This window comes from Clarias gariepinus, chromosome 18, assembly GCF_024256425.1.
Source record: "Clarias gariepinus isolate MV-2021 ecotype Netherlands chromosome 18, CGAR_prim_01v2, whole genome shotgun sequence".
In the NCBI taxonomy this organism is placed as follows: domain Eukaryota; kingdom Metazoa; phylum Chordata; class Actinopteri; order Siluriformes; family Clariidae; genus Clarias; species Clarias gariepinus.
Genome location: NC_071117.1, coordinates 5,976,140 through 5,991,381, shown reverse-complemented (window position 1 = coordinate 5,991,381; position 15,242 = coordinate 5,976,140). Strand labels below are relative to the sequence as shown.

General features: G+C 36.4%; 1 protein-coding gene and 1 long non-coding RNA gene across 2 annotated transcripts in view; both read left to right on the top strand.

The window, feature by feature from the left end:
• Nucleotides 1-550: 550 nt before the first annotated feature.
• Nucleotides 551-15,242, top strand: part of LOC128506999 (carcinoembryonic antigen-related cell adhesion molecule 5-like) — a 198,163-nt gene continuing 183,471 nt past the window's right edge. The window contains exons 1-4 of the mRNA XM_053477614.1: nucleotides 551-565; nucleotides 4,196-4,436; nucleotides 5,372-5,603; nucleotides 12,848-12,864. Coding sequence (XP_053333589.1) covers nucleotides 551-565; nucleotides 4,196-4,436; nucleotides 5,372-5,603; nucleotides 12,848-12,864 — 505 coding nt within the window. The remainder of the gene's footprint in view (nucleotides 566-4,195; nucleotides 4,437-5,371; nucleotides 5,604-12,847; nucleotides 12,865-15,242) is intronic.
• On the top strand, nucleotides 6,070-6,683 carry LOC128506532 (uncharacterized). Its single transcript, XR_008355727.1, has 4 exons — nucleotides 6,070-6,161; nucleotides 6,246-6,288; nucleotides 6,402-6,464; nucleotides 6,577-6,683. It is a non-coding gene; the product is annotated as an uncharacterized LOC128506532 (long non-coding RNA).

Below are 15,242 nucleotides of genomic sequence, written 5' to 3'. Positions count from 1 at the left end.
GCAGGTGGTGCCTTTTTTGTGGGCAGTGTATTTTTTAAATGCACACATTTATGTACAATTATGAAGCAGACAGTGATAATAAAAATGTCCACATCATTTTTCAGCTTTCTAGTTGCAGCAATAGAACACACTCAGTCATAAAATTTAAATTTTAAGTAAAGTTATTTACATGTGTTGACGTTAAAACAATTCTTGTAAATGACTATCCCTTTACATGGACAAAGCGCTGTGTAAAATGTAAAGGATTTATCACTATTCACAGTGTACAGTTGTGTTAAACATACGAGTATGTACACAAGTAAGTGAGTAAAATACTCAACTTGTTTGTCATTAGAGTCATGGCACTGTAGTGAAGTAGTGTTGAGATCTGACGGTACTGTGGAGATGTTGTGTGATTAGACATTGAGGTCATTGGTCAAGGTGGTGAACATGTATGAAGGTCATCAGGAATAAAAAAAAAAACATGTACAATCCATTTGTCAGATACATTTTAAACAGCTGTGGTTGCACGTATGTAACATTCTTTTATGCAATCTCCCCTCTCATAAAGATGCCAGATGAAGAAGTAAGTTGCAGACGCATACAGATAGATAAACAATTTAGGATATAATAAACAATTTAATAGCTTGTGGGTGTTTTGTGATTTTTTTCCATATTTGTTTTATTTTCATATGATGGCCTGTTTACAATGAAGTTCAAAATGGCATCCCCACTTTGTCTGACCATTCTTTTTATGATTACTGGTGAGTTAACATTTACATGAGCAATGCTACATACAAAATAACATTATACAGTGAAACCTTGAATTGCAAGCATAATTTGTTTTGGAAGTCAATTTGCATAATAAAGCAAAGCAAATAACAAAGCAAAATTTTCCATAAGAAATAATGGAAACTTAGATGATTTGTTCCACAGCCTAAAAATATTAATATAAAAATATTCAAAAGAAAAAAAAAATAGAACAAATTTCCTGCACTTTAACTTTCAAAAGAATCGTGGCTGTACTGATCGAGACCAGAGGGAGCAGAGTAGGAGGAAGGTGGGGGCTGTTGTGTAGAATGATTTTTACACACCCGCGCACACATACACATGCACACACACACACACACACCAGTTTACTGATAGAGACTCTCACTCACACAAGCATGCACACACAAACATGCACACCAGTAACTTTCACTTACATAAGCACGGCACACATAAATAGAAATTGCTCTACATGCAAACATGGTGACAGTGTTATAGCAAATAGTACACGCACATGGATGTTAACTATACGAGTGATATGCACACTGAGATCAAGAGTGGGGGACAATTACCCACAATACTGCTCGTATTTTAAGAACGCACGCATTTACCAAGTTAAAATTTATCCCAAATTTTTGCACGTCTTGTGAAACATTTGCAGATCAAGGTTCCACTGTATATTTAACCAGAGATATATTTTTAGGCTTTATGCATCTTTATTCAATCTTCTACTATTAATATCTCATTTCATATTATTACACACACACACACACACACACACACACACACACATTGTTTTTATTAGAATCACAGCTCAGGGTTTCATGTACCTTGCACATCTATATCTTGTTCATAACACATCAAAAGAAATGAAATAATGTAAATGTTTACATACATTTATAATTTCAATTATACAGTTAGTGGTGGGTGGTGATACTACAAGGAAGGTTGTCATTGGTGTTTTTATGCCCGCTAATAGTGATCCCATGAATACAATAACATGTAGTACAAGAATAAGAAAACTCAATCGGACAGAAGTGCTTTACGATCAGTGTTTGGTAAATATTTCTTCTTTCTGCCATTTTGTCCTCTGTTACAGAATCTCTTAAGCCTCTTAAAAGTCCTCCTCTCTACTCTTAACAATTTTTATCTTAGGAGCTGTTTTAGCTGAGCTAAGATGTTTCATGAACCATTTTTATCTTAATTAAGATTTAATTCTAAATCTTAACCTTACTTCTGTAAGTTAAATCACTATTTTATAGGACTTGAGATAATTAATGACCTCTAATCACCACTTCCATGTGTTATGCTTCAGGAGCTCTTGGGAATAAATGGAGTGTAAGATACAGGCAGAAAAATCTCTGTTCTTTAAAAGGATCTACAGTGTTTATGAACATCACTTACACACACCCAAAAGATCTTACAGTGGTGAAGACATTTTGGCTAATAGACCCAGTTTTTGGTAAGGAGACTGATTTGCTTAATGAACCAGGTTACTCAGGCAGAGTGGAGTATTTAGGAGATGAAGAGAGACACTCCTTCCTCAGACTGAGTGATGTGAAGAAAACAGATGAACACCGGTACTGCTTCAGAATCATTACAAATAAAGAAAAAGAAAATTGGCTGGGTGAACCTGGAGTTATACTGACTGTAACAGGTAAATAACAAATATATTAATCATATTTCCAATGCATATCACTTAGGTCATTAATTTGCTATAGAACAGGGGTGTCAACCAAAGAGAAGCCACACCTCCTAGGTTTATTAAATGCCAGGATCAATTATTTAAACAGGTAAAATTTGGATGTGGCTTTTGCCACAGTTAGTTGGAATCCTGCCAGATATTTTGGATAGCTTACCAGATATTTCTGAAAAAAATATATATATATATGAGACCACAGTTTCAGAGTCTACTTGCAGGATTTATCAGATAACCAGCATCTTAAGTCAATTTTTTTAACATACAGTGCTGTGAATAAGTATTTGATTTTTTTCTTTTTCCTGAAGGAATTAAACCTGAGTGAGAATGTCTGAGCATCACTTCATTTCCTTAAGCTCAAGTGCACTTGGGTTATGCAGCAGGACAATGATTTGAAACACACCTGCAAAAAAAAAAAATGCATTCATGCTCTAAAACCCTTCAATATAGAAGGGGGCAAATATTTTATATGGCACTGTATATATAAAAAAAATATATTCTTTAAATTGCAGATAAGTGCATATACTCTCTAAACCCCTAGAGAAAAAGACCACCCACTATTTGCGAATGTTTTTTATTGATTACAGCACAGCAGCTCAGAGATGTGTATTCAGCCACCATCCAACACCCCCACCCCCCACCTGTTTATGCATTACTGTTCAATTCTAATTTCTTGATTTTATTGATGTTCTCCAGTCATTCTGTGTGGATCCATGCCAGCAGAGCAAGAGACTACACGATTAAATGTTTCACTTCTACACAACCCTCTCATTCTTTGCTTGCATGTTGCTTGCACCCATATTCTCTCTCTATCTGAGTTACACTTATACTACAAAGCATAAAAGATGTAAATCAAAACAGTAAATGTATATAAAGTAACCATAAATAATATGTACAGTAACCAAGATTACACTAATAGGTACTGTACTAGTTATTGTTTAGGCCCTTGCTATTAGTTGAAATTTGCAAATTTCAACATATTACTGAAAAATTATTGCTCACTGTAATGTGGTAACTCAATTTCAATGACAGATTAAATGTCATGTCCATAAAAAGAGAACACTTCAGCACTAACAAAAATAGTCATGGTGTGCACATCTGTCACCAGAGTTGTCAGGAGGGCGGTGCCTGTCTCGGCTATTGACTGAAATGACTGCTGGCAAAATGATTGTCAGGTTGATGATGTGAAGAAGATGGATGGTGAAGGTGGACTAGCGGTGATCACTGTGTGACCTGCTGGATCTGTGACAACTGAGTGCATAATAAAAAATAGAAAAGAAAACTTGTAAATTTGTATTACTCTGTTAGACTTGTACGAAAAAGATCTAGGTAATTTTCCAAGGCCATCCTCCCCATTTTTTTGTTTACTGAACTGCGAAAGAAAGAGTCAATAACTGTTTTTGAGTTTACATCAGTAATGACCTGACTTGATCCTGACTAAGTGCACACATTTCATTTGTTCCTTCTTCTGCTACATTATTATTTTGTAAAAATCTATTTATTGTATATATTATATATGGTTTTGCTTTTTTTGTGAGTGGAGAATGTACATGTGAATAATGAATGTAAAAGTTGGTGCCTGTATGTTCTGTTACATAAACCAATTACTTTGCATTTGCCAGAATAATTTTATTGTAAATATATCTTGCTATACTATGCAAATCATAAATAAACATAATTTAAGAAATGCGCTGGTAGATTATTAACTGAAGCAAATTTAATGTGTCTCTCTGTGTATAAGATCTCCAGGTGATCGCTCCTACAATAGTGACAGAGGGACAATCAGCCATTGTGATCTGTAACACCACCTGCAGTCTGACTGATCCAACATTCATATGGTACAAAAACAGTCATAATTTAATTGCAAAAACCATCAAGAGCAATGAAGTCCACCTGCAGCCGGTCAGCAGTGAGGATGCAGGCAGTTATAGCTGTGCTGTAAAAGGATATGAACATCTCCCCTCTCCTGCTCACACACTCAGAGTCAGATGTGAGATTTACTTTCCTTCACCAAATGTATTGTATAACTCAATCATGAATCACTTAATGTTTATTAAAAGTAAAGGACACAAAGGCCTCCGAGTGGCACAGTGGTAAAGTGCTCGCCCTATCATTTGGAGATTGCGAGTGCGATTGCCAGGTGATGCTGTAACCTCTTGCAGCTGGAGGTCTAGAGAGACCTGATTGGCTGAACTCTCTCCGAGGGGAGGGATGAGAGGTATTTAGTGCCCCCACATAATTCATGGCTTTACAGCCAATCAGGGGCGTTTGTGAGGTCATGCAAGTGGAAGGAGTGGACAGCGCTGTCCTCCAAGTGTGTTGCGCCCAATAGTGCGTGAGCAAGCAGTTCGAAAAGATGTGGTCGGCTGGCGTGATAGTCTTCAGACATCCCAACTGAGTGGTAGTAGTAGGTTAATGTGGGAACGCCCTAAGTGTCAGGGAGAATTTGGATACCACTCAATTGGGAATAAAATTTGGGGATTTTTTTTTTTTTAAGTAAACAACACAAGAAAAACATTGACTATGACCATAACCTGCTTTTCCCGCTCTTATCATGAAACTCTTTAGATCTACCGAAGAAGGTTTCAGTGTTCATAAACTCCTCTGGTGAGATAGTGGAGGGCAGATCAGTAACTCTGAGCTGCAGCAGTGATACAAACCCACCTGTGAAGAACTAAACCTGGTATAAAGAGCACACATCATTGCAGAAGGGGAAAATGTACACTAGTAGTGAAATCAGATCAGAGGACAAAAGAATTTATCACTGCACATCTAAAAATTCTATTGGGGGGGCAGGGGGTGGGGGGATGAGCGGCGGCAAATTCACCTTGTGTACTGCTCAATGTTTTATGTAAGATAAAAACACTTCATCATATGAACTCTTGGTAATTTTGGGCTGTTCATAATGTCATTTTTTTGCATTAGATGCTCCAAAGAATGTCTCAGTGTCCATTGGTCCCTCTGGTGATGTAGAGGAGGACAGTCCAGTAACTTTGACCTGCAGCAGTAATGCTAATCCACCTGTGGAGAACTACACCTGGTTTAAGGTGAATGAATTTTCAGCTGTCGGATTTGGACAGAGTTACAGAGCTCTACAGAGTGGACAGTACTACTGCGAGGCTCAGAATAAACACGGCTCTGAGAGATCAGCTGCAGTGTCTGTCACTTTACATGGTGAGAGCAATAATTATTCATTACTGTTCCATTATACAAGGGATATTCAAGTCGAATTATGCCTATTGATTGTTCAGAAAAACAACACACCTCTGCTACACTAATGAACTTATCCCAGCATTTAACTAGTGTTTGGATACCATCAAGGTAGAAAGTTTTTTTTTTCAGTACTCTGGAGCCATGATTGAACAGCATGCACTGCCTGCTTCAAGAATCAGGTGTTCAACTCACTGAATGTTCACGGGAATGACTGCAGTGGGCTTTGAGCTACTTTGGCCAAGATTCACAGATGTATCTCTTTCTTTAAAACAATTGTACCATTTCAAATATTTCACATTCTGTAAATGTTAATTGCTTTGATGCCTTCATTCACCAAGACTAGTTTGACTTGTCCAACTTGTCTTCTTACATCACACAAAAGTTCATAACTTTTCAAAATCTGTGTGTCTGTTGCATCAGGTGGTTCTGAGATTGTGTTTGTGTCTGTTGGAATTGGACTTTTTGGGCTTGCAACTCTTTTATGTGCACTCTTTTGGCTAAGGTGAGAATATTTGTGCTGATAAATACATTACCAATTACTCTGAAGATGATTACGATTAATAAATATTTGACTTTGTGCAAGCAGATGCAAGAGACAGAAGAAAATGGCAGATGAAGCTGTTTATCAGGTGAGTTATTAGAGAAATGTCCATCTGGTGTGTGCTCTGCTCATAAGAAACTATTACAGAAGTGAAGATCTTCAGCATAACCTTTTCATGTTCTCCACCACTTCTCCCTGCAGAACATTGGGATTAATGCTAAAGACATGCTCACAGGCCAGACATCTAATTACCAGAAACCTGAAGTAAGTGTTTCAAGTTTTGTTTTTTTGTTTTTTCCTGTTGGTAATGTTACTTTGAAATGACACACCTAAAACCTAAATGGGTAAATTCAACAGCCTATGTCTTTTATTCCAGACTTCTTATCCCAGTCCTCCTGACAGCCCCACATCCTCTGACTACCAGAACATCACAGTAAGTTTTAGCTTTTAAAACCAAAACCACAATCAGATCAGACTAATATGACTTTTTATTTAAAGATTGGATACACAGTTGTAACTGACATTAATATTATATTTATATACTAATCAGTAATATTAATAAAAGTAATAAAATGTTTCATGATGAATTTTTTAAATTAATTTTACTAACTCAATGTTCTGTAAAGCTGCAGTATGTAACTTTTTTCCTTTTTTTACTGTATGAAAAAGCCCCAAAATGTATTTAAATTCTTGATATGGTGAAAACTGTTTGATTGATCATGATCAGAGATCATGTAAATTGGTAAAATCAAATCATAAAAAATAAAGGTAGAAAAACTCATAGCTAGGTTCAATAATGAATATAATAGCATTTTTACACACAAAATCAAAAAGAACTCAAAAATTGGAGCTAAACAGTTGTGTAGCCTTAAAAAAGGCTAGTGAGGCTCATTAGCTTTCAGTGAGGCTAATAGAAAAAAGTCTTACATTTGCTAGGAAGCACAAAGAATGAACTGTGGAGCAATAGAAAAAAGTCATATCTAATGAGTTCATATTTGCCCTGTTCAGAGTTATTGATGCATCAGGATAATAGAAGAGGCAGATGTTGTGATGTAACCATCATCTCTAGTGCCCACTGTGGGGTCAGTATTATGTAGTAGGGTTGCTTCCATTAGTCAGGTCTAGATTTAGCAACATTATGTGCCCAAAAAATCAGCTGACTACTTAAACATACTGAATGGCCAAGCTTTGTTTCTGGCAATGGATTTTTTTCTTTACTGATGACACAGGCATATTTCAAGATGGTGCCAGGAATTCAAACTGTGAATGAGTGGTTCAAGAAATGACATCAAGGCAAATACATGGCATAATCAAAGCAAAATGCAGGTCAACAAAATATTAGATTGTATCACTAGTCAGTGTATATCATTAGTCTATCCTCATAAAGTAAGGGTAGACCAAGACTGAAATGATCAGTTTAAGGATGTATTCAGCAAGACTAATGCCAGCAGTCTACAGAACACATGAGGGTGCAATAGAACTACCTTGAGGCAGTCACAACCCCGCAAAGCAGAATATATATATTTCACTCAGCCAGTTTCCTCTTTGTGAAAAAGAACAGGGGGAGACTCAGACCAGTCTAGATTATCATAAATTGAACAAGGTTCGTGTTAAATACCATAATCTTCTGCTGTTGGTGGCTACAACATTGGAGCATCTCTGGGAGGCCACTATCTTCAAAAATTGTATATTTGCAATGCATATAATTTGATAAGAATCAGAAGAAATTAAATGGAAGTAAGCTTTTAGCATCAACTGTATGCTAAATGGATTATCTTTGGCACCTAACACCTGTCCTTACTTTCAATTCAATTCAATTCTATTCTATTTAATTTTATTTAAATAGCGCTATTAACAATGGTCATGTCTCAAAGCAGCTTCATGAAAATGAAAGAATTTTTTTTTTAAAGAAACTTTTTGTAAGTGTATTTTGGATGTGTGAGAAAAATGTGTCTAGATAATAAAGAGATGAATGTATGAATGAATTATGAATAAAATGTCTAATGAGCAAGCCAAGGGTGACGGCGACAGTGTTCTGTCAATGACATTTTAAGAGAAATGTTGGGAAAATTTGTGATTGTGTATATCAATGAAATTTTGAAGAATTGCTTAATCTCGCCACACACATTCAATGGGTCAAAAGAGTTTTACCTTGTTAGAGAGACAATCAGTTCTATGTAAAGCAAAAGAAATGTGAATTTCATAACTGGGAAGTTTAATTCCTAGGGTACATTATAGCTCCATTGCTAAGAAGGACTGTCAGGAATGATTAAAGGTCAGGAATGTTAAAAGAACCCCAATACTTTCCAGGATTTTCAACTATTTGTGTTTTGTCAGAAAATTCTGTTATATACAAGTATGAGTAGAAACCATTTTAAGTTCTTGATGTAGAAGAAGAAAACTCTAAAAAATCAAAGGTTTTAAAGAGGGAGGAAGTTAAAAATCAGAGAAAAGAAGTGAGGGTGTGCACATGGACCAGCTGGCATGTGAGCACTTGGTTGGCAAGTTATAATGGCGGGCAGAGTAGGCTCGCATGGGCAAGAGCTCCTGCAGGCTCCTTAACGTGGCTCTCACACCTTATTGCTTGCAGCCCCAGACGAAAGTCTAACACAATGTCAGCTGTTGCTCCTCCATTAATCCCAGCTGCAATCCAAGCTGGAGAAGGGGGCCTTAACGTTAAATGCAGTGGCCTTTTCCTCTTCATCCTTTAGCGGCTATCTGTGCAGCAATCAAATGATGGTGCACAGTCCACCTTTAAAATCTCTGGTAAACATGGCAGTGCCTGCACTCTTTAGTTTAATGTCCACAATGCATTCTTCTCTCCCCTGAAACTCTGGATCTTGAGCTGAGCTTAACGTCTCATTTTTACAGAGCAAAGCCATAATGAGATCCAGTAACAATTATCTTTCGCCAGCCTTGCCCGATCTAGTGGCCCCGTTCCTTCACACATCTGCAGAAGGGGAGGCCGTCTACCAAGTGACCCATTAGAAGTAAACAAAGTTTTGAAAAAAGATTTAGGCACACACCCATCACTGACCTATCAAGTAATATTCCTCCTGCAGGTAGATCTTCTGGGGCCTTTGTCAGAGATTATCCCCAAATGGCAGATGGAATTGTGCCACCTACAAACATAGTGGAGGACTACAAATCCCAATCAGATGGCTCAAAATCACCTGGGTTTTAAATTAAACCCCTGAAAAAAATATCACAAAAGGTATAAACAGACCCCTGAAAGAGACTGTCAATTTGGAATATATACTCCTGGGCCTGTATTTACAAAGCTTCTTAGAATTCTCTTAGAGAGCTCCTATCTTTGTTTAAAAAGTTTTAGCTGGGAGTCCTAGACCAAAAGTGAATTAGGAAACTTCTCAAAGAAACTCTGAGTAAGAAAAGTACAAAACCTTTATCTTATCGAGGAGGTGTGGTTGACCCCGTTGCTAGGGATGATGCAGCAATTCAAGGACTGTGATTGGTTGATAAAAAATAAAAATAAAAATCTGTAAAGATTTTAAAATGGACTCTTTGTAAAAATAGAATATATGATAGTAGAATAGACAGTGAAATCTTAGTCTCTCTATAAAGAAATTGTATAATTGTATAATATAGTGACTACAGGCTAATTTATGCAAAGTCTCTGTTATAGGCTAAATATCTTAAAGTTAAAAACAGCAAAAATGTGTCTACTTTAGAAGTAACTAATTTTTACACAGTAGTTACTATATTTAAGTTCTTACATTTATTTATCATACTTTACCAGATTGTATTAATTGTAATCCATTTTAGGATGATGGGAGCAAAGTGGCTCAGCTTTTAACATGATTACAGGAGAGTCCGTTTAAGTTGCACTTTTGGATGGTACTGTATGTAGTAAACAATCCAAGAGGGATGAAAGGAAGTAAAAGAATACGAAAAACCAAATTGGACAAAGGGGGCCCTTAAGAGCTGTTTTTAAGGCTAAGATGCTTCGTGAGTCATTGCTATATTTACTAAGATTCAACTCTACATTTAAGGGGAAATTCTAAGAAAATTTCATAAGAATTTTGTCACTAGGAACAACTTTTAGGCTTAATAGGCTTTGTAAATACAGGCCCTGATGTTTATCCAGAATGTTACCAAGCCTTTAGTTGTAACATGTGTGTGTCCTTGATCTTTGCTGATCTCTGCTGATTCTGATTTAGCTCTTCCCAGTTTATGCTATTTGTAGATTATCCAAGCAAAGCTTGTTCTTTTCAACAATGTACTCCAATTACACGTTTGTTTTGCATGCCTGATGTGTGTTTAGTAAACATCTTTTACTGCACTTGTGTCCTCGACTCAAAACTTCATCTTTTATCTTTTCTCCTAAAAGTTGCTCCTAGTAATGAAATTCTAAGAAAATTCTTAGAATTATGACATTTTCTTAGAATTTCCCCTTAAATTTAGGACTAAATCTTAGTAAATATAAATTATGATTCACAAAATATTTTAGCCCTAAAAACAGCTCCTAAGGCAAAAATGGTTATGAGTAGGGAGGAGAACTTTTAAGAGGCTTAAGAGTTTCTATAGCAGAGGACAAAATGGCGGAAAGAAGAAATATTCTCTAAGCACTTAATGTAAAGCTAAAAGTAAACACTGCTCTACTGTCCAATTTGATTTTCTTGTTTTACTTCCTTCTATCTCTTTTGGATTGTTGGTTACATACCATCCAAAAAAGCAACCTAAATAGACTGTCCTATAATCATGTAAATTAGTAAAAGCTGAGCCATTTTGCTTCCATCAATCTGAAATATATAAAATCTATTATTATTAAAGTCTATATTAAAATATCTATATATAAGTAATAAAATCATTATGATAAATAAATGTATGAACTTAAATGTAGTATACATTTGGCTGTTTAATTATCTTTAATATATTTATCCTATAACAGAAACTTTGCTTAAAGTAGCCTGAAGTCATGCTTATACAATTTCTTTATGTACAAACATTTTGATTTTACTGTCTTTTCTATTATCATATGTTCTATTTTCACAAAGAGCGCATTTCAAGACCTTTACAGAGGTCAGAGGTTATTTTTTATTAACCACATCACAGTCCTTGAATTGCTGCATCATCCCTAGCAACGGGGTCAACCACACCTCCTCACTAAGATAAAGGTTTTTGTACTGTCCTAACTCAGAGTAGGTCTGGGTAGTTTCCTAAATCACTTTCAGTTTAGGACTCCCAGCTTGGACTTTTTAAGCTAAGATAGGAGCTCTCTAAGATAATTCTAAGAAGCTTTGTGAATACGGGCCCAGGTCTTTTTGTTCACCAAGGCAGTTCCAAACTGTCTCAGTGGTTAAATAAGCAGTCCATGGACCCTGGTAAGTTTTAATTTAAGTTCCATGAGATAAGTTAAGTTAAGGTCACATATACATCACTGCACAGTAAAATTCTTTTTCCGCATATATGATATGGCACCCCTGGAGCAGCCAGGGTTAGGGGCCTTGCTTAAGGGCCCACAATGACAACCTGGTGGAACTGAGAGTTGACCTGCCACCCTTTCGGTCAGTTACCCAGACCTTTAACCCTTTGTGCTTCAACTGCACCTAGAGGTTCATAATACTCAATGTGTTTTTTTTTCCTCATTGACGACACAACACCATGTCAAATGTCCATGATTCCAATCCACTGTTCATATGTCCATGGTGAGATTGTTGGTCTGCTGAAGTGGGTCACCCTTATTGACATTGTCTGTGTCTAAACCAGATGCCAGATTTCCACACTTTCACATAATGTACCGTTTCACCTTTTGCTGCCTTTCACCAAGAACTTCATCTCTTAACAGATCTCATCTGTGGTCAGTAGTGGTTATGCTTTTATTTGCAGTAGCTCTTAAACCTTTCTGTCAGCACTGTATCAGTGTTTAGCTCAGGGTTAAGGCATTGGACTACGGTTCGGAAGATCCCAGGTTCAAACCCCACAACCACCGAGTTGCCACTGTTGGGCCCTTGAGCAAGGCCCTTAACCCTCAACTGCTCAGATGTGTAATAAAAAAAAAAAAAAATGTAAGTCGCTCTGGATAAGAGCGTCTGCCAAATGCCTAAATGTAAATGGTGCACATCCTGCATTTACTGACTGAATTGTACTCTAGTAGTGCATTAGTGATTTATCCACATCCCCATACCATGATGTGGTTCACCACTTCAGTACATTGTGCCATTCACTGGCAAAAGGTTTACTGTTTCCTGATGCTTTTTGCTCTTTTAACCAGAAATATGTCCAATGTATGACACAAACCCTTGAGCAGTGGAGTATATATTTTTGTAATGTGACTGAGAAAATCTACTTCTCAAAATGTTTGGCACTCTGGCTAGTTTACAACCTGTGTTGGCTGTAAATGTGTTGTTGTCACCCTGTAGCTTAATTAAGAAAAATTCCATAGTATACTTTTAACACACATTTCTGATTGTACTCTGTGTGTTTTTTTTTTCAGACTTTGAGGAACATGTTAAAACAAACAAGTGCTGAAACAACTGATGAATAGAGAGAGCTCCTCACTAAAGTGGGGAAACGGAATCATTCCTTTACATCAGCAAAACCAGCAACTTACAGTATAGCCATTTAAAGCAGCTTTAAGCATTTTATAGCAGTATGTGTAAAACCTTATTCTACTGCCAGCAGGTTAGGACTATTTCAGTAACTTGTTGTATTAATAATTGATTGGGAACCAGGGCTCATATTTAATAAGTGTCTCAGATTAGGAAATTGCTCCTTAGGGGTTAAAGATTTGTGATTGAATTTCAGTCCTACTTTTAGGAGTAGGAGTAAGAGCAATTTATAAGCATTCTTAAAATAGGAAATTACTCCTATGTCCACCAAAATGCAGGAGAACTCCAGAGCAGTGAGCAGTGAGAAAATGGCATTTAGGTTGAGACATGCATTGAGGAGAGACTTTTTAGTAACATTGAGGGACACAGAGTTCATAAAAGATACATTTAGACAACCATTAAATACTGATCCAAATCATGTGTGGTACTGTATGCAAATTGTTTGTCACATTTTTCATATGCTATCTTCACAGGTGACCGCTATTTAAAATGTATCAGTATCAGTAACAGTGAAGATGCAGCTGATAATTTTGATTTTTGCAGCTCATGCATAGATTCATACATTTTCCCACTATGGAGTGTGTCAATGTGCATAAAGCTTTCACACAGCTAATTTCACCATTTTGCTTTACCACAGTTTAAAACTACAAAAACCTGCCAAAACTACAACACCCACTGTAATATGCAGCCAACTTTGCAGCTCTCAGTGTACTAAACGGGGACATCACATGCCTTCCTTGGTGCAGTCCTAGTCCTCACTCAACGTTAGTTTAGGAGGCTTATATCACCAATCTCGGAATATTTTCAGTTCTAAATTAACTTTAAGCTCATTCCTAGAAGTAATTTTTAAGATGCTTAGTAAACACAGGCCCAGCAAATAGTTAGCAAATATTGTGCATTTAGCAATAAATGAAACTGTGTGCTATTTTATTTAAATATTTAATTATAATGAGGTGAGATAAACTGGAGAACCAAGTTGATGACCCTTTTATAATAGTGCCTTCCCAAATATTGTATTATTCCTTGAAAACCTATGTGTTGATAGGTAATTTAAATAATTAGTTATTCTGTTTATCATTTACTTTCTCCACACTGTAAACTGTATGTCAGTATAAAAGATTTAAACCTATTATGGTAATTTCTGTATTTTTACTTTTAAGCCACTACAGTATATTGGTGATTTTATAAGATGACTATACATGCTATTTGTTTTGCCCCATGACATTTTAAGAGATCCAAATGGTCCATCATGTTACATCATCATACTTGTCATATTGATTTTGAATTTACATTTATACAGTAAACTATTAATTCATTCATGTGGAATCTTATTAAATGCCCATGTTTCTACAATAATCTCACCAAAAATGTTTTAGGTTGTGTTTTCTTTTCACAATTGCATAGAAGAGCAAAGGCATGATATATATAATCACAATCAGTTAACAATGTGCTTCATTAGGATAAAAAAAAAAAAATCCCATATCAGCATCTCTAGGACCAAAGTCATTGAAATCATCAGAAAATTTTTGGGAACATATCTTTTGGATTTCTTTTCCCTTCTCTCTCTGCTTCCCAACTGTGAATATGCTGTTTTGTCTCAATCTGCAGCCATCTCCACTTCTAATTTGGAATATTTAATATATGATTAGAGATCACAATCATAAAAATCACCAATACAGTTATAGAATTTAAAAGTCTGCAGAACTGTAGTAAAGTAAGTTTATTTGATTTATACATTTGTTGTCTGCACTGGAGTACAAGTAAAAAGTATTCAGTAATGGGCCTCCGAGTGGTGCCGTGGTAAATGCTTGCGCTATCGTGCTCGCCCTATGTGAATTCGATTTCCAGGTGATGCTGTAACCTCTCGCAGCTGGAGGTCTAGTGACAGCTGATTGAATAATCTCTCTCAGAGGAGAGGGATGAGAGCTACTTAGTGGTTCCACATTAATCACGGCTCTACAGCCAATTAGGGGCGTCTGAGCTCACGCAATCGGACGGAGCGGATATCGTTGTCCTCTGAGTGTGTTACTTCGCCCCCAACAGTGCGTGAGTGAGCAGTTCAAAAAGATGAGGTCCCGACTAAGTGGTAGTAGTAGCCTTAATGTGAGAGTCCCCTAGTGTTGGGAAGGAATTGGACATGACTAAATTAGGGAGAAAATTGGGAAAAAATCCAATAAAAATACTTTGTACTCTGTAAAGTACAGATTTGTGAAATATGTACTTAAGTTATGAATTAAATTAACTTAGGTGTAATTGTTATGCAAATGCAAACACAATTCAATTGAATATTATTTTATTTGTATAGCTCTTTTAACAATGATCATTGTCACAAAGCAGCTTAACACAATCAAAATTTACACTGATTCAAAAATATGAAAATGTGTGAGATATGTGAGAAATTGTGTATAAAACAAATTGATCAAATTGTCACTGATGAGCAAGCCGAGGATGGTGGTGGCAAGGAAAAACTCCC